General features: G+C 53.2%; 1 protein-coding gene across 2 annotated transcripts; it reads right to left on the reverse strand.

The window, feature by feature from the left end:
* KMT2B (lysine methyltransferase 2B) lies at window positions 1–22,922 on the reverse strand. Of its 2 annotated transcripts, none has more exons than XM_077260238.1 (37): window positions 22,671–22,922; window positions 17,635–17,707; window positions 14,824–17,252; window positions 14,573–14,623; window positions 14,336–14,498; window positions 14,041–14,257; window positions 13,903–13,958; window positions 13,287–13,535; window positions 12,697–12,788; window positions 12,529–12,603; window positions 11,492–11,605; window positions 11,272–11,418; window positions 10,998–11,093; window positions 9,146–9,263; window positions 8,939–9,052; window positions 8,680–8,864; window positions 8,356–8,451; window positions 8,181–8,279; window positions 7,942–8,018; window positions 7,631–7,752; window positions 7,463–7,551; window positions 6,556–6,693; window positions 6,225–6,383; window positions 5,640–5,757; window positions 5,381–5,459; window positions 5,104–5,297; window positions 4,739–4,918; window positions 3,046–4,651; window positions 2,760–2,849; window positions 2,573–2,661; window positions 2,260–2,400; window positions 1,925–1,999; window positions 1,667–1,844; window positions 1,473–1,580; window positions 1,304–1,387; window positions 1,109–1,238; window positions 1–997 (listed from the first exon to the last, which is right to left on the reverse strand). In XM_077260238.1, exons 1-37 carry the CDS (start codon window positions 22,905–22,907, stop codon window positions 722–724), a joined length of 8,544 nt encoding a protein of 2,847 aa, XP_077116353.1. In that variant the 5' UTR covers window positions 22,908–22,922; the 3' UTR covers window positions 1–721. The 2 variants fall into 2 exon arrangements, with proteins under 2 accessions (XP_077116353.1, XP_077116351.1); XM_077260236.1 differs by having other exon boundaries at window positions 12,697–12,842.
* Window positions 22,923–23,179: the final 257 nt, after the last annotated feature.

Here is a 23,179-nt window from a genome sequence, read left to right on the forward strand (position 1 = left end):
AAATGTTCCTTTTATTTAAAACGCTAAACAGGTGAGACATGAACCATTGTTCTCCAGCAAGTCCTTAAATAAAAAAAAAAAGTGCATAGAAAAAAAAACAAACACCGTCCTTACAAATCTTTATACACATATGTACAAGTCTTCGCACGCCGTCTGCAGCCGATATTCTCAGGATGGCGTTGCGATCGCCGCTCGTCCCCCCGGAAGAAAAAGGAGGGGGAAAAAAAAAAAAAAAAATCATCAAGAGAACACCATGATACAATGCAGAGGGGAAAATCGAGGGTCGTTAACCTTTTCAGGCCTGGGAAGGTCATTAGCAGCAAAAGGAATAAAAATTGATTGTCACCCCCAAAAAAAAGGAACTCGTATTTGTTCCTTGGCTCCCCGACATTTGGATCGGTCATCATCCGATGGGAGTGATCTAAGAAAAAGCACTGGTTAAAAAGAGAGACCACCTACTGCCCCCTAGCTGTGAGACGCCATTCGGGGGGAGAGGAGGGCAAACAACCTGGAAGCAGCAGCGAGCGAGGGAGAGGAGGAATCTAGAGAGGACCCTGAGAGGAAGGAGAGGAGCTGCCCTTCAGGACAGAGGGTAAAGTGCGGTTTCCAGTGCTGCTCGCCTCTGCGCAGAGAGAAGTGCTTCATTGATCTTTCTCTGCCCGGTCAGGGAGGCTCGGTGGTCCGCCATGGGAAGTGCCAGCACCTCCGTGGCAGGCTGGCCTCAGTTGAGGAATCGGCGACACTTCTTGGCACCGCAGTTACAGTGCAGCTTGCTGCTGGCGTCCTCGATGGGGAACTTGTAGTCGTAGGTCAGCTCCTCGCCGCGGTAAATGCTCCGGAGGGCGAAGATGACGATGTGCTTCTGGCCTTCCACATGGATCACCCTGGAGTAGCAGTTGGGCTCGCACGAGTGGTTGATGAATCTCGCCGCGTTCCCGTGCATCGTGGCGTCCACCACGTCAAAGTCGTCGATGCGGAACATGTAACAGCCGATGCCCTGGAACAGAAGGTGGCGGGTCAGTCTCTGCCCGGATCCTCTCAACGTTCGTGAACATTTATGCTTCCATTGACAGGAAACAGGAATGCCGCCATATTGGCGCTGCTTTACCTTGCTATCGTAGTACTTCTCCCGCTTGTCGGTCAGGACGGCGCGGATCACGTTGCCGGAATACTCAATGACCATTTCGCCGGCATCGATGTTCCTTTTACAAAACAGCCCCCGGCCGTGAATGGCAGACCTGAAGGAGGAGACTGTCAGGACACGGCGAGGTCGCGTGGTGCAGGCGGCCGGACCCCCACTTACCTGTAGACCCCCACCGCTTCTTTGGACGTTTTCTTCAGGTGCCTGAACCTCATCGCCATGGGGAGATCCAGACTCGTTGCTCTTCTGAAAATACAGCGTCCAAAAGGTTAAAGGTGTGCATACAAAAATAAGTGACCCCCTTCCCGTCAGAGCGGCGCCATCCTAGTACCTGGTGGACTTCAGCTGCACCTCTTCCTCCTCTTCCTCGATTGCGTACAGCTCCGGCAGGTTACGGTGCTGCGACGCCAGGAAATTGAACATGTCAAAGGTGCTCTTCCTGTCCGGAAAAAATATAAAACGAGAAAAAAAACTAAATACACCGAAGCACCAAGTATGGGGGAGATCAGCGGTGCCTGCACGTACCGGACATAGAACTCGCTCCGCGCACACCCAGACGCATTGATCAGCAGCTCTTCCTCCTCTACCTCTTGCGGATGGAAGAGGAATTTGTACCCGCGGCAACGCTCGGCTCCGATCAGCTGCTCCAGGAGGAAGAGGACGGCGTCGTGCTGAACTCCCAACATCCGCGATCCGCTCAGACCTAGGGGAGGAACGCTCAGTACAAAGGGCACCACTGACCCCGTGATGGCGACCCCACCCTGACAACCACCCGCCTCTCACCGTAGAATGACAGCTGCCGGAGCCTCCCAACACCTCGCGCCTCCTGCACCTTCTCCACCACCCTCCTCCAAGCATCTGAATGGGAAGAAGTCAAATCTGAAAACCAAAATCCTCCACCTTTATTCAGCAGCTCAAACTATGGAGGGGCGCGGGGTCTGACAACTCCCTGCAGGTGTCACCAGTGCATTTTATGGGGGAAGTTGTCAGTGATTGAAAATTACAGAACAGTCAGCAGATCACTGCTCAGCCATGGACCGAGGAAGAAGTCTAAGAGGGGGCTGGGCTGGGGACCCCCTTAAGCTCAGCATTATGGGTGGTCTCATCGCTGCCCGTACCTTCAGCGCTGTCGGACTGGGTGTAGAAGCCGTCCTCGCTGATGATCTCGAAGCGCAGGTGTGGGCTGCCTCTCTTCACTAACAGTTTCTCCTTCTCCTCCAGAAATCGGTCCTCAAAGTTGTCAAAATTGGGGGAGAAATCTGTAAAGATGGAGACAGAAGACCCCCGATAATTCCAGCAAAGTGGTGGCAGTGGCAACTCTTCTAAGAGAGGTGACCTCAGCCATCTTGTCACCCAGCTTTCCCAGAACCAGACGTATCATTTACAGGAGAGGACTGTGCTGGATATTGGAGACCCCGCACTCCCAGTTACCTTCCGCGTGATCGGAGACCGGAGACTCTCTTGCCGATTCTGACATTGGAAATTCGGTTTTCACATCCACCGTGAGGTCAAGAAGAAGCCTAAACCATGGTGAAAAAATAAAGTTTAGACCCAAACAAGTGCCCCCGACCCGACCCCGGGGCAGCACCCCCCCCTGACCCTGAGCAGCAGGACTCACCCATTCATGTTCATACAGGGATCCTCATAATCCACCAAGTCCAGGTCCACAATCTCCTGCACGAACGCTTCACTCATCTTACGCTTTGGTCTGTAAAAGAAACCAGTAGTCAATGCAAAATATACCTCAAACCTGCTGAAGACTCGTTACAGTGTATCAGCGAAGCCAGGAGATTACCTGCACTGATACACGGTAACAACCCCTCAACTGAAAGTATTCAGGAGCTGAAACATGAAGAATAGTGAGTGCAGCTCTGGAGTGTAACGCTTTACCATCTGTCACGTACCTTGTGTTTCTCGTCTTCTCAAATGCGTAGTTGTAATTCATGACCACGGCCTGGGTTAACGTCTCCGAGTTTGGTATTTTCAGTTTATCAGACCAGTCAAGTTTGAGTTTCTTGCTGGCAGAGGTGCTGGCGGCATCAATGGCCGATCTCTTCATGCAGATGGGTGGTAATTGGACTGGCTTAGGTGGGGCTGGCTGTAGGAGAGGCAGCTGTACCTGCAGCTGGGGTTGGGCTGGCTGTAGGAGAGGTAGCTGTACATGCGGCTGGGGTTGGGCTGGCGGGAGGAGAGGCAGCTGTACCTGCGGCTGGGGTTGGGCTGGCGGGAGGAGAGGCAGCTGTACCTGCGGCTGGGGTTGGCCTTGGGAGGTTGAAGCAACGCTGAGTAGTCCTCCATTCATAGAGAGACCCTGCAGAAGACACGTCTGAGAGATGCCAGCGATTGTGGGGGCCATCATGTTCTGTGGCCCCAGGGTGAGCTGCCCATTCCCCCCCTGCAACAGGTTTAACATTGGAACAACTCGCAGCGTCCATGTCGGTGCGGGGGCTGTCTGGAGTAAAACGGTGCCAAGGTTTGGGTTTGGGGGCTGCACAGGAGGTGGGAGCTTGGCTGCGGCTGGCTGAGGAAGACAAGGGATGGGAACCTTGTTTGTGATCTTCGGGGCCACTTTACTGGGCCGGGCAGGGGCCACCCGTGTGATTGTGACACAGTCGGATTTAGTAAGGTCCTGTAGCAGCGGAGAATTTCCCGCCATGTCCGAGCTGCTGCCCGCCACGTTTATCACCAACGGACCGGCCGGCTTGTTGAATGATTTGTTCGATCGAGAGTTATTTCGGGGGCCGGATGCCGGTTCGGTGGTCAGGCACAGTGGGCCATTAGGGGGCATGGCCAGTAGTGGACGACACACTCTTTGCACTTGTGGGGGGTCCCTGAGCGGCAGTGGTCCCTGCTTTACACTGACTGTGCCATTGGACAGTGAGGGAGCCGTAATCCCGTTGAGGACGATGGAGGAGCTGGTGGCGGCCACCTCCTGCTGCACCGCGGTCTGCCCTCCTGTCCCAGACACTCCTGCTGCTTTCAGCACAAACTCCACTAGATCTGACGGCAGGTGGGTGGGGGTCTTACCGCTGCCCCGAGGACCATTGCGGCTTTGGGACGTGTCCTCGCTGTCCGTACTGTCGTGGATGCCGTCCAGCTGTTCAATATGTCCGGACATCGCAGACATCAGTGGGCTTAAAGGTTCGTGGGACACGACCGTCCGAGTCAGCCCATAGTACTGGACGCCCGCTTCCTCCTCGGTGCTGCTTCCACCCTCAGATTCATCCACCAGCGCCTCGGAGCCTGCAGTCAGCGGAGTTCTGCACTGCAGCGGACCGGTACCCACCTCGGACGTGTCGCCTGTCGGCAGCGGAATCTCGCTCTCAGCGGATGACCGGCGGATAGCCGTCACAGAGGAGCTGGAGGGGGACAAGCTGGGGAGCATAGCAGAAGACTGACGGGTGGATCTGGGTGACGGTAGCGGGGGACGTCTGGACCTACGGTGAGGCGTCACATCAGGATCGCTGACCTTGAGGATGTGGTGGGATAACGGGGAAGACGATGGACTCCCTGAAAACAGCAAAATAAAGTTATAAGCAATGAGGAAATCCTGGGAAGGGGAGAGGTCAGCCCCATGTAAACTGGGTCAGAGCTCACCTGGGAACGGCAGCGGGCGGGAAGAGCCACCGAGCGGCCGCCGTGTTGGAGAGAAGTTTGGATTCTTCATCCGTGCACCACAGAAGGATCGGGGGGCAACTGCGGAGGTGATGGGCTCTGAAGGGGGTGGCCGAGAAAACAGGGTCCTCTCTGGGGTGGGAGGACTGATGGAGACCACCTCTGCTGGCAGAAAACATAAAGGTCAGGTCTCTGCTCATCATTGTCCCCCACATCAATGGCAGCCCTGCTATCCTCCTCGTTAGGGGGACCCCCCTCTCATTACACAGGGCTGGTAATTGGGGGCCGGCAGTGAATGACTCCTACGTATAATGAGACACCGTGTGTTCACCATATCCCTCACTCACCATGACGGTGCTGCCCCTTGCTGGGGCAGTTATCTGGGACCTGTCCTGGGCTGTGGATGATGGTCCTGTTGTCCCCCGGGCCGTCCAGTCCTTCCGGAGGAAGATCCCCCTCTTTAGGCCGATGCTCGACCACCCTGCATTTGTACCAGCAGCGTCGCCGGGCGTCCTGTGTGCTCCAGTACAGGCGAGAACATCTGGGGGAGAAGGACACGATGGATGGAGGCGCAGGACTAACCGACCGCAGACCTAACTAGCAGACGAGCCGCAGGACACTTACTGGTAGCCAACGGGGAAAATCTTCCCTTCAGACACGGATAAATCTGACAGCATGCCCAGTGCGTCTATCTTCATGGAGCCTTAGAAGGACGAAGCGGAAAGCAAATAGTTAAATACTTACAAAGACGACATGGGGTTACAGGAGTGGAGCCCCCTAGTGACGAGGTTACGTAATGCAGAGCATTGCACTTTCTCTGCGCTGACATTGTGTCCCAGTCTCCCATCACCCTCAGAGCTGCACTCGCAATTATGCCTCTTACCGATCATCATGTGGATGTCCTCCGTCTCCAGACCTTGAAGAAACTTCCTCCTAAAGTTGATTCCGTCGAAGTCCACGTAGACCCTGCGCAGCACGTCAAAGTTGTCGGGGGCGACAGTCTGAGCGTAAATACAGAGAGCAGACAGTGAGCGCCAAAGACCTGTGCATCCCCCCTTCCCTCCACCACTGCACCAGATACACAGGACCCCCATACTCTACACTTCAGGGTCTCATCCACCACAACAGACCTGTACATCCCCCCTGCTCCTCCACCACTGCACCGGATACACAGGACCCCCATACTCTACACTTCAGGGTCTCATCCACCGCCACAGACCTGTACATCCCCCCCCCATGCCCTCCATCACTGCACCGGGTACACAGGACCCCCATACTCTACACTCCAGGGTCTCATCCACCACCACAGACCTGTACATCCCCCCTGCTCCTCCACCACTGCACCGGATACACAGGACCCCCATACTCTACACTTCAGGGTCTTATTCACCACCACAGATCTATGCACCCCCCTCCACTACAGTACCGGGTACACAGGACCCCCATACTCTACACTTTAGGGTCTCACCGTCCCGTCCAGCAGACTCTTGTGTTTCTGACAGAACATCTTCTTGTCGTCCTGGAAGCTGCAGTGCGTCGCTCGGGCGCACATGAAGTGAAAGTTACTCTGGCACGTGGACAGGCAGCAGCCGACCGTGGCGCCGATCTTCATGCAGTGCTCGCAACGCTGCGGAAATAAGAGGAGAGTTATGGAAGAACACGGGAAGGAGGGAGGAAAGCGGAGGAGCCGTCCAGCCTCCTGGAAAGAAGCGCAGCCAGTCACTGACAGCAAGCAGAGGAATGGGAAGCTTCCATATCTGATGGAATGATGGCAGGGGTTATAGTAACTGTGCGCTCACCAGCTGCCGGCCTCTCGCCACGGCGGCGTGCACGTTCTTCAGGGAGCCGTCGTCCTCCTCAAACACCTCGGCCGACCAGATGGCACAGTTGATGTGAGTCCACTCGTTCTGGCCGATATAAAGGAGTCTCCCGGCGTCCTAGGAGGGAAGGGTGGGGAAGATGGGCGACAGCCGCGTGGTACAGTGCCCGAGGTGACAGTGGCTGTAATGTCAGCGTCCTGGGTGACAGCTGCGTGGTACAGTGCCCGGAGTGACAGTGGCTGTAATGTCGGGGTCCAGGGTGGCAGTGGCTGTATATCGGGGTCCTGGATGGCAGTGGCTGTAATGTCGTGGGTGCTGGGTGACGGTGGCTGTAATGTCGGGGTCCTGGGTGGCAGTGGCTGTAATGTCGGGGTCCTGGATGGCAGTGGCTGTAATGTCGGGGTCCTTGGCCCCAGTGACTAATGTCGGGGACCTGGATGACAGCTGCGTGGTACAGCTCCTAGGGTGATAATGGCTGTAATGTTGGGGTGCTGGCTGACATCCGTGTGGTACAGTGCCCGGAGTGACAGTGGCTGTAATGTCGGGGTCCTGGGTGGCAGTGGCTGTAATGTCGGGGTCCTGGGTGGAAGTGGCTGTAATGTCGGGGTCCTGGGTGACAGTGGCTGTAATGTCGGGGTCCTGGGTGGCAGTGGCTGTAATGTCGGGGTCCTGGGTGGCAGTGGCTGTAATGTCGGGGTCCTGGGTGGAAGTGGCTGTAATGTCGGGGTCCTGGGTGGCAGTGGCTGTAATGTCGGGGTCCTGGGTGGCAGTGGCTGTAATGTCGGGGTCTTGGGTGACGACCACAGAAATGCGTTGGGGGCATAATAGAAGACACCCAGCTGTCCCAGAATGACAGCAGGGGATTACTGCAGCCTTGTCTCGTTACCTTGGGGTCATCGTCCCCGTACTTCAGGCACAGGGCGCACTGCCGTGTGTCTTTCTCCAGGTCTCGCTCCGTTCCAACGTCTTTCTTGACTAAAAAGAACAAAACCAGGAATAAAAGAAATGAAGGAATGACGAGTGGCGCCCCCGGCGGGAGGTAACGAGGTGGTACCTTTCTGGGGGGATACTGGCTGCGGTTTGATGCCGTTACTCTGGGAGCCATCTTCTCTCTCCCGCCAGTGGGCGTAAGTATGATCCGGATAGGGGGGCACCACGGCGTGAGGAAGGAGCCCGCTGTAAGAGCAGAAGCATGTCAGTGCGAACCAGGCAGGAAAGGGTTACACAGCGCGGACGCAACGGAGCCGGGAAGAACGGAAGCAACGGAGCCGGGAAGCGCGGACGCAGTTTAGCAATGCTCGCTCCATGTTGTTACTGCAGAAACTACCTACATAATGAGAAGGAGCTCAGACAGGAGGCACTCACTTGTTTCCAGATTTGTTGTTTTTCTCCCAATATTTCGAGTCCTCGACATTAAACCAAGTAAAATTTTTCTCCATCAGCTACAAAAAAACAAAAAAAATGAAGATAATAACATTAAAGAGAATAGTGAGTGTAGCTCTGGGGTATAATACAGGAGGTAATTCAGGATCAGTAATGTAATGTATGTACACAGTGACTGCACCAGCAGAATAGTGAGTGCAGCTCTGGAGTATGATGCTTACCTTGATGTACAAGGCTTTTACAGCTTCCCCGTCTTCATCCAATTTGCCGCTTTTTGTGGTTTGCTGGATAATCCACACCAAGTCATCGTTGAACGAGGCCTGAGCAGATGATAATGAGGATAGATTGGCTGCTGAATGTTTGGGGGCTGGGAGTGACGCACAGCCTGATACTCACTATGGAGTTGTAGTACCCTTCCTCTAGCAGGTGGCTCAGAGACTCGAGGTCGCAGGGATTATGGTGGCACTTCCCCTGGTTGTCTCTGGCTTTACACTGTAAGGGGCAAGATGACATGATTACACATGGCGGCCTCCTCTGGATGGCACTCTCGAGCTATACACATCTACATCTACTGCATCTATTATAAAAAAATTTATATCTCTACTTGCTGTCATTCAATGACACTCGGTCCTGGTCGTGCGATGGACGAGTCATAGTGCAGATATCGGACTTTTCGGTGGATCCATGCCCTTCACATGACCAGGACGGAGGAGACCTCACCTGCACGCACTGCATCATTGGGGTGGAAATCTTGGAGGTCATTAGTTCCTGCAGAATCTCATGGAGGCCTGCGGTGAGTTCGGAGAGCATGGCCTCCCGCCATATTGCACTGGTGTCGCCCAGGCACGGGGGGCAGGTGTAGACCACGCTGTCCGGCAGGCTAGACAGGATCTCGTATCCCTCATCTGGAATGGTAAGGACATATACGGCAGATGTCACAGAGCGAACCCCAGATCCCTGCACCCAGGGCGGCACTCACCAGAGAGACCCTCACACCTGGAGTGCACCCACTTCACACATTTAACGCACTGGATCATTTTACTCTCGTAGTCGTTTTCTTCGTAGCAGCGATTGCAGATTGGGCAGAAATTTCCTGTAGGGAAAAAATAAGTAAAATAGGAGACCATGGATTCACCGTCCAGATACAGAATCTGAGGAAAGAGAAGCCCGGGGTCCACAATCCCACCTTTATTGTACAGGCTGGAGCATTCGGTGCACAGGTTACCACCTTCTGCTAGTTCCATTTCTGCATTCACAGCAGGAGACACTCCGCAGCTTTTACAACGAATGCAGGATGAGCAGAGCTACAACCAAAGAAAAAGCTCACTGCCGTCATACTGAGCAGCAGGACGCATATGCTGCAGGACGCCACCAGGGAGAGCTAGAGTATAAATCTGTATGTAGTGAGCTCCCCCTATTGGTTACTGTATAAATCAGTATGCAGTGAGCTCCCTCTAGTGGTGACTATAAATCTGTATGTAGTGAGCTCCCCTTAGTGGTTACTGTATAAATCAGTATGTAGTGCGCTCCTCCTAGTGGTGACTATAAATCTGTTTGTAGTGAGCTCCTTCTAGTGATGGCTGTATAAATCTGTTTGTAGTGAGCTCCCTCTAGTGGTGGCTGTATAAATCTGTATGTAGTGAGGTCCCCTAGTGGTGGCTGTATAAATCTGTATGTAGTGAGGTCCCCTAGTGGTGGCTGTATAAATCTGTATGTAGTGAGCTCCCTCTAGTGGTGGCTGTATAAATCTGTATGTAGTGAGCTCCCTCTAGTGGTGGCTGTATAAATCTGTATGTAGTGAGCTCCCTCTAGTGGTGGCTGTATAAATCTGTATGTAGTGAGCTCCCTCTAGTGGTGGCTGTATAAATCTGTATGTAGTGAGCTCCCTCTAGTGGTGGCTGTATAAATCTGTATATAGTGAGCTCCCCCTAGTGGTGGCTGTATAAATCTGTATGTAGTGAGCTCCCCCTAGTGGTGGCTGTATAAATCTGTATATAGTGAGCTCCCTCTAGTGGTGGCTGTATAAATCTGTATATAGTGAGCTACCACTAGTGGTTACTGTATAAATCAGTATGTAGTGAACTCCTCCTAGTGGTGACTATAAATCTGTTTGTAGTGAGCTCCTTCTAGTGGTGGCTGTATAAATCTGTATGTAGTGAGCTCCTTCTAGTGATGGCTGCATAAATCTGTATATAGTGAGCTCCCTCTAGTGGTGGCTGTATAAATCTGTATATAGTGAGCTCGCACTAGTGGTGGCTGTATAAATCTGTATGTAGTGAGCTCCCTCTAGTGGTGACTATAAATCTGTATGTAGTGGGCTCCCTCTACTGGTGGCTGTATAAATCTGTCTGTAGTGAGCTCCCTCTACTGGTGGCTGTATAAATCTGTATGTAGTGAGCTCCCTCTACTGGTGGCTGTATAAATCTGCAAATAGTGAGCTCCCACTAGTGTTGGCTGTATATATCTGTATGTAGTGAGCTCACTCTAGTGGTGTCTGTGTAAATCTATATATTTATCTAGTGATCTCCTTCTAGGGGTGAATGTATAAATCTGTATCTAGTGAGCTCTCTCTAGTGGTGGCTGTATAAATCTGTATGCAGTGAGATCCCTCTAGTGGTGGCTGTATAAATCTGTATGTAGTGAGCTCCTTCTAGTGATGGCTGTATAAATCTGTATGTAGTGGGCTCCCTCTAGTGGCGGCTGTATAAATCTGCATATAGTGAGCTCCCTCTAGTGGTGGCTGTATAAATCTGTATGTAGTGAGCTCACTCTAGTGGTGTCTGTGTAAATCTGTATATTTATCTAGTGATCTCCTTCTAGGGGTGAATGTATAAATCTGTATGTAGTGAGCTCCCTCTAGTGGTGGCTGTATAAATCTGCATATAGTGAGCTCCCTCTAGTGATGGCTGTATAAATCTGTATGTAGTGAGCTCCCCCTAGTGGTGGCTGTACACACATTTATGTATTGAGCTCCCCCTGGTGGTAGCTGCAGGTAGACACTTATTAACCCTGTGTGTATGTCGGAGTTGGGGACTTACCCAGCCATTCCTGCTGCGCGGTTGGTTGACAGGGTACCTTGGACCCAAACAGTTAAGGTGATAATTTGTCTGACACAGTTCACACTCCAGTAAAGGCTGCAGGAAAAAAATATATATATAAAAACATATGCGGTAATGTTCTATTACAAGGCTGGTCAAAAGAAAAAGCAGTGAAAAGCAAAGATCTAGAAAATTGATATCTGAAAGTTGGAAAAGTTTTGATTAGACCCATTGTGATGGAGTGATCTGGGCGCACGTGATGAGGACCCCGCACCTTTTTGGCCTTCCCCTTGCGTCCGCACACGTTGCAGAACTTGCATCGTTGGCAGCACCAGCCGTCCTCCTGCTCGGGTAGAGGCCGCTCGGACTCCTCCAGGCAGAATGTGTGGAAAGGTTCACAGCACACCTGACAGTACAAGAACTGCGGAGAAGGAAGAGTCAGAGGGGAGGCATGGAACCAAGGACTGGGCTCATTGGTGGGGTGGGCACCGTACCTGGTGATGCCCGCGGCTGGCACACAGCAGGCACACGTGAGTCGGAGTTATGGGTACAGAGGTCAGGATGCTGAGTCCCCCCATCAGCCACACGTTCTGCAAGTCACAGTCCTCCTGAAAGACAAGAGCAGCCACATTCAGCCTCATACAGGGGAGCGGGTGCAATGGGGGCAAAGGGTGCCCCATACAGAGGAGCAGGCACATTGGGGGGTAAAGGGCATCACAGAGGGGAGTGAGTGCAATGGGGGGAGAAGGGAACCCCATAAAGGGGAGCTGGTGCAATGGGCAACTAAGGGCACCCCATACAGAGTAGAGGTCACATCAGGGAGTAAAGGTAGAAGGGCACCCCATACAGAGGAGCAGGTGCAATGGGGGGGAGGGTACCCCATATAGAGGAGAGGGCACATCGTGGTGTAAAGGGCGCCACAAAGGTGAGCAGGCACGATTGAGGGGGAGAGAAGGCACCCAATAAATGGGAGTAGTCACATTAGGGAGTAGTGCGACCCATACAGGTGAGCGGGCACAATGGGGGGAGAATGGCACCCCATAAAGGGGAGCGGGTGCAATGAGTGATGAAGGGCACCCCATACAGAGGAGTGTTAAAATCAGGGAGTAAAGGAGGAAGAAGGGCACCTCATAGAGTGGAGTGGGTGCAATGGGCATCACATAGAGGGGAGTGTGCGCAATGGGGGGCAAAGGACACCCCATACAGGGGAGATGGCACATTGGGTGGTATAGAGGGCCCCATCAGGTGGTAAAGGGCAACCCATACAGAGAAGCACGAACATCGGGTGGTGAAGGGGCCCATACAGTGAAGTGGTGACGTCAGGGAGTAAAGGGGGGAGAAGGGCGCCCCATACAGAGGAGCAGGAGCATCAGGGGAAAAGGGCCCCATACAGAGGAGTGGTCACATCAGGGAGTAAAGATGGGAGAAGGGCGCCCCATACAGAGGAGCAGTAGCATCAGGGGAAAAGGGCGCCCGAGGTCTGGCTGAGTAGGGGGTGGTGGGGTCACCATTTCCACATATTGAGCCGCACCTTGAAGTCCACGCGCAGGCGATGAGTTCCATCAGAAGACTTGATCTTCGTTGATGATCCGTTCAGCATAGAGTCCTGGGAGGAGGAAACAGCGGACGGTTAAAGTGACGACGCCGAACCCAGAGAAGAAATGGCGGCCACGAACGGCGGAGGCTGCGTGGGACTCACCGGCTTCGGCCCGGACCTGGCTCGGAGGATCAGGGGCTGCTGCGGGGTTCTGCGGGGTTTACTCTGCTCCTCCGAGTCCTGGGGAAGCAAATCTGTGACATGAGAAGAAACAGATTTTTTTCCCCTAGAAATCACGTTGTTACTCTCTATGTGTGGGGGACAAACAGAGCAAATTAGCAGCAGACACTCGCTAACACGTCAGAGGCTCTAACAATACACGGGCCGAGCCAACCGCGCGCCTCCGGGCTTAAAGGGGCACTCTGGCGCCAGCCACACGATCAATGCCGATACCTGGAGAGTCCCTTTAAATAGATTTATCCTGAGAACTTTTACAACTTTCTAAAATACTTTTGAACTGAAACTTTAATAAACTTGGAGCGTCTTGGAATTTGCATAAGTTTTCTAGCACGGATTATAATAAATTGACGCCCCCTCCCCTCCGACTACAAGAACTCACTGACAACAAGCGGAGATCTTGATGAGTAATTTAGGAAGCTGGTTGGGGCCGGGGATGCGTGCGGTCAGCTCCGCCGTGGTTACTAGGTGCAGGACGTGGGCAGTAAGGAGCAGGAGGCAGCGCTTGCTCTTACCAGACTCCCGTCTCTGCTTGCGGGGGATGCTGGGGCTCGGGTCGTAGTCTGATTCTTCGGAGTCGGGGAAGAGGTCGTAACAGGGGCGCTGCTTCACGCAGCGACGGGTGGATTTGCGCTGGGTCGTCTGTCCAGCCTCCAGGCGGTCGGAGGCTTCGGTATCTTCGTTGCGGAGGGAGTCGGTGAAGTAGTCGTCCGATTCGGAGGCGGTGTCGCGGGTCGGCGGGAGGTGTCGGATCGCCTTCCGTCCTGTGTGTGTGTGTGTGTGTGTGTGGGGGGGAAGTAGTCATTATCAAGGTCTTCACTGACAACTTATGACGGCACACACCGCCGATGAGTTAACTCTTCCATATCGATACAGCTCCTCTAAAATTTAATTATTAACCCCTGCTTGCTGTCACTGAATGTAACCCTCATTGTTTGCATCCTAGTCGTGGTGAAACAATGTATCAGAGGATAGAGTACTGATCCAGCTGATACACTGTTGCAAATTGTCAGAGCAAAAGATAAATAATGACCGAATACAACTGTGACAACCCCTCAGCTGTGACATAAAAAGACAAGGTTTTAGTCTCTGGCTGGAGCCAGCAGAGATCTCCCCCCCCCCGATGCTCACCTTTGTGTGCGAGCCTCTGTATCCGGCGGGCTTCGATCACGTCACATCTCTTGTAGCTAGGAGAGAAAGGAGAGTGTGGACATGAGAACCGGCGGGCGAGATCAGCGGCGTCCAGCGGCATCTCTCCAGAGCACTCACACGCAGCATTGCTTCTTAGTATTGGGGCCGCCAAATTTGGTTTTGTCCAGGCAGTTGATGCAGGTGCCGCAGTCGTCCACCACCGCACAGCCCTTGCAGTCGCCGCAGCGGGTCATGCGGATCTTGGCCCTGGACATGGCCTTGGGTCTGCGCGAGGACGGCTGCTTCGCTGGCTTGGATTTCACAACGGTGATGGCCTCCTCATCGGAGGAGTCGTCTGTAATGGCAGATACGAGGGTGAGCGCCTACGGACATTGGATAAACACTACAGGGTATAAATGAGAGGGATCCTCACCTTCTGGAGCCGCGGGGGTCACGGTAACCTCCCTCTCACACAGTGGCAGGGCGCTGAGCCGCGGGATGTCCTCGGGAATCATGGCGCGGGGCTGCCCTAGGGCCACGGCGGGGTGTCTGCACACGTGCTTGATGCGGGGTCCTTGCAGAGGGGAATCCTGGCCCTGCGGGGAAAGAAACCGTCAGTCTGTGGCAGAAGCGACCATCAGTCCTCACCTCACGGGGGGCAAAGCATTACCTGAGCAGCTGGAGACGTCGCGCCATTATCACCCTGAGACGAATCCACAGCCTAAAAATAAGAACGTGCAGAGGTGAGGGTGATCCTGAAATCCTGTGCTGCCAGCTACCCAACCCTTGCACCATGATCAACATACTCTTCTCCTAAAATACTCTTGATTTTTTTTTTTTTTTTACATTGCAACTTTCACTTCCTGATCTCCCACTATGTAAGCGACTGTAGGTGAGAAGACCCCCGGGTTCGGCCCTTACCAGGTCCACATTCTTCTGCTTGTCTATCTTGAAGAGTTGTATTTTGGCCTTCTCCAGGAGGCTGATGACCTTCTTGTCGGTGCCGGAAAGGCTAATTTCGTTGGGTGGGAACGTGGCGGCGTTTTCCCGAGACCCCACACCGGACGTCAGATGGGCCTTCACCACCACCTTGCGCCCTGTGGCATGGGCGTTGTGCAGAGTCATGGCTCCGATCTCCAGGGCTTTGCTGGATGCATCCAGTAGGTCGCTCTGCTGCAGGCTGCCACTCGGCTTCTCCGATTTCAAGCTTGAGGCATCTACGGCTTCGGTCTTGTCCAGGTTCACCACCATGTTGCCAGAAAGGGAGTCCACAAACAGAGGGAAAGCCAAATGGTTCGCTCTCCTCCCAGAAGACTGCAAATCACTAGTTTTAGTCAGAGCAGACACCAGAACTTCTGGAGAAGAGGCGACTGTGGTGGTGGAACCGTGGTCGCTCGCCTGCAGGCGGCTCGTGGTAGCCTCCGTGTCGTGGAGGGAGACAGACTGGTAAATCTTCAGGTGCGCGGCGCTGGGTGTAAACTGCGGAGCGCGGAGGAGAGGAGAACGCTTGGCAGTCTCTAGCTTGGGAAGAACGCTGGATGAAGGAGGTGAAGACGGCGTTGGAGCGGGCATGCTGGTCTTTAAGGTGTCCTCCGGAGAGGTTGGAGACTGCAGACAAAAGAGAGGTTGAGTAGATATCGGTGCCTCCTGAAGCTCCGAAACGTTGGACGACCTCCAGCAAAACGTCGGAGCTCGGAGGATGTTTTTGCGAACGCTTTCAGAAGGAGCGGCGGAAGTAGAGGAGACAGTCTGGGGGGAGTCGGTGTTAGGCAACGCTGGAGGTAGGGAGTTCGGGTGGTCGTCTTCATTTAAAAGACTAAACCGAGGGTCAGAAGGAGGAAGATGAGTGTCGGAGAGCACCTGCTTCTCCAGCTCCGCCATGGTGAGGAGCGGCTTGGACTGGGCCTTCTTAGTTGGGTTCTCGGCGGCCGGCGGCCCCGAATCCTCTATGAATCTGCGAGGCATTTTAATAACGCGGGAAGGTCTGCCGCTCGCTGCCGGCTTGAGGAAGCCCTCATCGTCATTACTGGGGGTCTCCACATTGGCAGCAGGAGATTCTGGTTTAGCCTGGGCCTTGGCCTCTGCTTGCATCATCTTAATCATCAGCCTTTTCTGAGCCATGCGCTGAGCCTTCTGTGCTCGCTTCAACCTTTCCTTCTCCTTTCGCAGAAGCTTAATCTTTAATATTGGAAGAGGCGGCTCAGACTTGTCACCTAAACTGCTCTGCCCGTTCGCTGGCGCTGCAATCAGAGTAGTCACCATCGCCGATGACTCTTCAGCCTCCGATTCAAGACCTTTCTCCTTGGACTTGGCAATCTCTTCCTTCTCGTCATCGTTGGCCGCTTTGTTTTCTTCGAGGCCTGAGGTTTCGGTGCCATCTTGGCCGTCGTTCTCGGTTTGATCAGTGGTTTCTTCCCTTGTAGGTGCGGTTTCTTCTGCGGAGGACACAGAAGACTGCTTACAGTCAGTTGTCGGATGATCGGGGTCGATCAGTAGTTTTTCTTCCTCCTCAATGTTGTCTTCATACGTTGGCGTTTCTACCATTGCTTCTTCCGATTCCCTTTCCTGTCGACATCCTCGGCGCAGCTTCCACTTCACCTTGGGGACTTCACGGTTCCTCAGTCTTCTCCGTTTCGTTACCTCTTCGGCCACTGGCGCCCCTTCGGACCTCTGCTCTTTGACCTTTCCTCTCCTAGATTTACAAGTTTCCGGACTTCTTGCTTCTCCTGGACTGCTGACAACTGGTGGAGACATCTCATCCAGAGTCTTCTGCGAAGAGGAAATCGACACCTTCATATTGGCGTCTGCCAGACCTAAGGAGCGTCCTTCAGGAGGTTCGCTGCTACTACTCTCCCCAGCAGATGCATCCGGGAATCTGTCTACTTCTAAGACGCCTGCTTTACACGGACGCGGCGCCGTCTGAGCCAGACGTCTAGGACCGGTCTGCTTTCCGTTGCTCTTCTGACGCCTGTTGTGGACAGGAGGAACGGTGGAGCAATTTGGTGGCTTAGTGAGATCGTTGGGAAGTGGCTTTCTCTCAGGGTAGATGAAAATGCGGGGAGGTAAAGAAGCGACGCCGTGACCGACGGGGGATTTGGGGGTCTCCTTTGCAGAACACAGTATAGTAGGAGAGTTCAGGCTGTACAGAGAGGGGTCCAGTTGTGTCAGATGCACCCGCACGATCTTCTCAGGGGTGTAACTCTGCTTAATATTGTGCAGTGCCAGGCTGGTCTGCGGTCTGATGGGCGTGGTGGGGCCCTCTCGCATCACAGGGGGACTGGCGGGACTCGCTGGCGTGGAGCGACACTTCACAGATGGAGCGCAGAGGGAAGAGGATTTAGATCTTGGACCTAAAAGAGGAAAAAATAAATGTAATCAATTATCCTAATTGCAGAAATATCAAACGTAACCCCTTCCCGAAATCTGTGTGTGCACGGAGAGCGCTCAGACGTGACCTCAGCTGGCTCCGATCGCTGCAGGGAAGAGAGCCAGGCAGTGCCCCATGGGAAAGGATATGCAAATTAGCCTTCCACAAACGTCTCCAGCACCACCTACTGGTGGAGGCTCCCTGTACATCAATGTCCGACCCACAGAGGAGCCACGAGGACCGGGGTCGCTGCCCCTCGTCAGGACAGAACAGGGGGCGCTAAATCAGCTACTCCTCAGCCGGAAGTAGCCAATAACAGGGAACAGTAGTGGGCCGAGGATTAATAATTCAAGGGGTCTCTTTACCTTTATTTGAGCGCAGGGCGAGGCGCAGAGCACTCTGCTTGGACTCCTCGTCGCTGAACCCCTCAAACTCCCCCTGAAAAGACAAAATAGAGTTTAGAGAGGCCGCAGTCTCTATAAGAGAAGCCCCCCCCCTCTCCTACGCCATCATCACAGGATGCCAATAGCCCCCCCCACACCATCACAGGGGGCCAATAGCCCCCCACGCCATCACAAGGGGCAAATAGCCCCCCACGCCATCACAAGGGGCAAATAGCCCCCCACGCCATCATCACAGGGGACCAATAACTCCTCCACCCCATCATCACAAGGTACCAATACCCCCCTGCCCATCATCACAGGGGACCATTACCCCCCCACCATCACAGGGAACCAATACCCCCTCCCCCCGCCATCATCACAGGGAACCATTACCCCCCCCCCCCCCCCCCCATCATCACGGGGGACCAATACCCCCCCGCCATCATCACAGGGGACCAACACCCCCCCCCCATATCATCAGAGGGAACCAATACCCCCCACCCCATCATCACAGGGGACCATTACCCCCCCGTCATCACCGGGGACCATTACCCTCCCCACACACACACACACACCCCATCATCAGAGGGGACCAATACCCCCCCCCCCCCATCATCACAGACCAATACCCCCCCCCACCATCCCATCCCAGGGTGCTGCGCCCCCCCATCCCCCATCACATGGGGCTGTCCCCCCACCCCACCTCAGGGGGATGCCCTGTAACGGACCCTCAGGTACAAGGTGCACAGAGATAATACAGGTTCTCTAACCCAGAACACACCTGGTCACTAACAGTAAGAGGTCTCAGACACTGAACTGAAAACTGCCTTCACTTGACAATTGGTCGGACCCCCATAGATCCTATATGATGTGGCTGCCGCTCTAGTACTAGGACCCCCCTTTCAATGAGGTGGTACATTCGGGCTCCGCTGTGCAAAAAGACTAAATGGGGACTTCGTGCAAAATCAGATTTCATTTTTGGAACCAGTGGTGGTCCCTGAGGCCGGACCCCGATAGATCCCCAATTAAAGCATATAATGGGAACATCCCACTAGGACCAGAAGCCCCCCCCCCTAAAGTGAACGCCTCCTGCAGTGAGATCAGTCAGAACAATAATCAGATATAATCCTCCCGTCACGTCACCAACTACTGGGCCTTAAAGGGGCAAAGCACATTAATAAACGGGCCACAGGAGAGAATCATTATTACATGGACCCTTTTACACGGGGTGAAGCTCCATTCTGGAACAATCCACATGAGAAAAACTCCATATAGCGGTCCGATTCACTGACAGCAAGCAGAGATGGTAGAAAAGCCAAGGAACTGAAATAAAGTGGCAGCGACCTCTTTTAGAAGATCTTATTCGATGCTGATCAGATTTAACCTCTTTAAGGCCGACAATGGTCATTAATATCATCCCATGCTCCATCAGTGTAGAGGACAAAGTGAAAAAACATAATTAATAAAAATGGCTTCAATTTGTTAAAATAAAAAAAATAAATAAAATCAAGAAATAAAAAAAAATAAAAAATGAATAATGGATCTTGATATAAGAGGATTTCTTTTTAAGGCACAGAATAAGGTCAAATTCCCGAAGAGTAAAGCTGCACGATCGTCCGTCCTGGAGAACTCGCTCAGTGTGACAGATCACTGGTAAAATAAAAAACTCTAAAAAAATTTAAAAAAAAAAAAAAAACACCTCTTTTCCACATTGACACTGCAAAACAATGTAAGAATTGTGTAATGTGGGTTAAAGGGTCTAAAAAATGCAATTTCCCTGCAAAAAGAACTATAAAAAAAATTAGATTTACTACTGCTAACTCTGCTCATCCAGCGCCTTCTGGTTCATGCAGAGAAGGCTAGAACTACAGACTGCGGAATTCATCAGCGCACAGTCATGGCGGCCATCACTGGGCGTCATCCGGTACCAGCCATGACAGAGATCAAGATAACGTCTAAGAAACAGAAGAGTGTGAGAAATTTCACAACGGCGGACGATGCTGCGGAATACATCAGGAGAATATAGACAACTTCCATCATCCGCAATCTACAGGGATCACAGAAATCATCCTCCAAACCACAAACCAACAAAGGAAGTCATAAGGGTACAAATCAGCAGAGAAAACCCTCCTGCACATATCCAGCAACCAAGATAACTGACCGGACACAAAACTCAGATTATACCAAAGACAGATACATCCTGTACTACACCCCAGAGCTGCACTCACTATTCTGCTGGTGCAGTCACTGTGTACATACATTACATTACTGACCCTGAGTTACATCCTGTATTATACTCCAGAGCTGCACTCACTATTCTGCTGGTGCAGTCACTGTGTACATACATTACATTACTGACCCTGAGTTACATCCTGTATTATACTCCAGAGCTGCACTCACTATTCTGCTGGTGCAGTCACTGTGCACATACATTACATTACTGATGCTGAGTTTCCTCCTGTATTATACCCCAGAGCTGCAATCACTATTCTGCTGGTGCAGTCACTGTGTACATACATTACTGATCCTGAGTTACCTCGTGTATTATACTCCAGAGCTGCACTCACTATTCTGCTGGTGCAGTCACTGTGTACATACATTACTGATCCTGAGTTACCTCCTGTATTATACTCCAGAGCTGCACTCACTATTCTGCTGGTGCAGTCACTGTGTACATACATTACTGATCCTGAGTTACATCCTGTATTATACTCCAGAGCTGCACTCACTATTCTGCAGGTGCAGTCACTGTGTACATACATTACATCACTGATCCTGAGTTACATCCTGTATTATACCCCAGAGCTGCACTCACTATTCTGCTGGTGCAGTCACTGTGTACATACATTACTGATCCTGAGTTACATCCTGTATTATACTCCAGAGCTGCACTCACTATTCTGCAGGTGCAGTCACTGAGTACATACATTACTGATCCTGAGTTACATCCTGTATTATACTCCGGAGCTGCACTCACTATTCTGCTGGTGCAGTCACTGTGTACATACATTACATTGCTGATCCTGAGTTACATCTTGTGTTATACCCCAGAGCTACACTCATTCTGCTGGTGCAGTCACTGTGTACATACGTTACTGATCCTGAGTTACATCCAGTATTATACTCCAGAGCTGCACTCACTATTCTGCTGGTGCAGTCACTGTGTACATACATTACATTACTGATCCTGAGTTACCTCCTGTATTATACTCCAGAGCTGCACTCACTATTCTGCTGGTGCAGTCACTGTGTACATACATTACATTACTGATCCTGAGTTACATCCTGCATTATACCCAAGAGCTGCACTCACTATTCTGCTGGTGCAGTCACTGTGTACATACATTACATTACTGATCCTGAGTTACATCCTGCATTATACTCCAGAGCTGCACTCACTATTCTGCTGGTGCAGTCACTGTGTACATACATCACATTACTGATCCTGAGTTACCTCCTGTATTATACTCCAGAGCTGCACTCACTATTCTGCTGGTGCAGTCACTGTGTACATACATTACATTACTGATCCTGAGTTACCTCCTGTATTATACTCCAGAGCTGCACTCACTATTCTGCTGGTGCAGTCACTGTGTACATACATTACATTACTGATCCTGAGTTACCTCCTGTATTATACTCCAGAGCTGCACTCACTATTCTGCTGGTGCAGTCACTGTGTACATACATTACATTACTGATCCTGAGTTACCTCCTGTATTATACTCCAGAGCTGCACTCACTATTCTGCTGGTGCAGTCACTGTGTACATACATCACATTACTGATCCTGAGTTACCTCCTGTATTATACTCCAGAGCTGCACTCACTATTCTGCTGGTGCAGTCACTGTGTACATACATTACATTACTGATCCTGAGTTACATCCTGCATTATACCCAAGAGCTGCACTCACTATTCTGCTGGTGCAGTCACTGTGTACATACATTGCGGCCGATAACGGGGGGCAGCAGACGACAGCGGCCGATAACGGGGGGCAGCAGACGACAGCGGCCGATAACGGGGGGCAGCAGACGACAGCGGCCGATAACGGGGGGCAGCAGACGACAGCGGCCGATAACGGGGGGCAGCAGACGACAGCGGCCGATAACGGGGGGCAGCAGACGACAGCGGCCGATAACGGGGGGCAGCAGACGACAGCGGCCGATAACAGGGGGCAGCAGACGACAGCGGCCGATAACAGGGGGCAGCAGACGACAGCGGCCGATAACAGGGGGCAGCAGACGACAGCGGCCGATAACAGGGGGCAGCAGACGACAGCGGCCGATAACAGGGGGCAGCAGACGACAGCGGCCGATAACAGGGGGCAGCAGACGACAGCGGCCGATAACAGGGGGCAGCAGACGACAGCGGCCGATAACAGGGGGCAGCAGACGACAGCGGCCGATAACAGGGGGCAGCAGACGACAGCGGCCGATAACAGGGGGCAGCAGACGACAGCGGCCGATAACAGGGGGCAGCAGACGACAGCGGCCGATAACAGGGGGCAGCAGACGACAGCGGCCGATAACAGGGGGCAGCAGACGACAGCGGCCGATAACAGGGGGCAGCAGACGACAGCGGCCGATAACAGGGGGCAGCAGACGACAGCGGCCGATAACAGGGGGCAGCAGACGACAGCGGCCGATAACAGGGGGCAGCAGACGACAGCGGCCGATAACAGGGGGCAGCGGACGACAGCGGACGATAACAGGGGGCAGCAGAGGACAGTAGCTGATAACAGTGAGCAGCAGAGGACAGTGGCTGATAACAGAGAGCAGCAGCTTGCCCTCAGGGCCCCTATAGCCCCTCACACTAAGGCCCCTATAGCCCCGCACACTAAGGCCCCTATAGCCCCGCACACTAGGGTCTCCAAAAACCCCCGTTTGCCCTCCCCCGCCAGCCGGTCTGCGCCGTATCTGCACACAGCGGATTAGATACAGTGGATACACTGTGCACAGACACTTCGGATACATTGTATCGCCGCCCGCCCGCTCCTCCTCGGTCCCCGCCGCCCACCTCGGCGCTGTCACTGTCCCGGCCGCAGGCCCCCGCCAGGCGCTGCATGTTGAGGTGGAGTTCGAGGATCCGGAGGTGAACGGGGTCTACGGTCTCCGCCGCCACTCGCCCAGTGCTGGGAAACGACACCCGAACTCTGTCCGCCCGGTTCCCGCTCCTTCCCACCCACGGCCGGCCGGGAAAGCGGCCCCGAACCGAGCCCGAGGCTCCGGGACCAGCCGAGGCCGCAGCCGCCATGGTAGAGGCTAAATCCAAGTCGGCTAAAGGACCTCTGCCCATGTGACCGGAAGGGGCGGCGCCTCTTCCTCCATAGAACAGACAGAGCAGACACAAGGAAGCTGTGGATGTCATGGCGGGATTTCGTGCAGGATTTGGTTTTGGAGTGTTTTGTGCAGGATTTGCCTCTTCCTCCATAGAGCAGAGCAGACAGGAGGAGGCTGTGGATGTCATGGCTGGATTTCGAGGATTTTTGTGCAAGATTTGGGGTATTATGGGGCTCATTCTCCAAA

Source organism: Ranitomeya variabilis, chromosome 4, assembly GCF_051348905.1.
Source record: "Ranitomeya variabilis isolate aRanVar5 chromosome 4, aRanVar5.hap1, whole genome shotgun sequence".
In the NCBI taxonomy this organism is placed as follows: domain Eukaryota; kingdom Metazoa; phylum Chordata; class Amphibia; order Anura; family Dendrobatidae; genus Ranitomeya; species Ranitomeya variabilis.

Bases quoted from the DNA above. Each gene is read 5' to 3' on its own strand.
- KMT2B (XM_077260236.1), bottom strand. From the start codon at position 22,907: ATGGCGGCTGCGGCCTCGGCTGGTCCCGGAGCCTCGGGCTCGGTTCGG. The intron at 1,581-1,666 runs GTACGTGCAGGC...TTTTCCGGACAG, and splicing joins CGGAGCGAGTTCTATGTCCG to GAAGAGCACCTTTGACATGT. The intron at 1,388-1,472 runs GTACTAGGATGG...CTGTATTTTCAG, and splicing joins GTGCAGCTGAAGTCCACCAG to AAGAGCAACGAGTCTGGATC.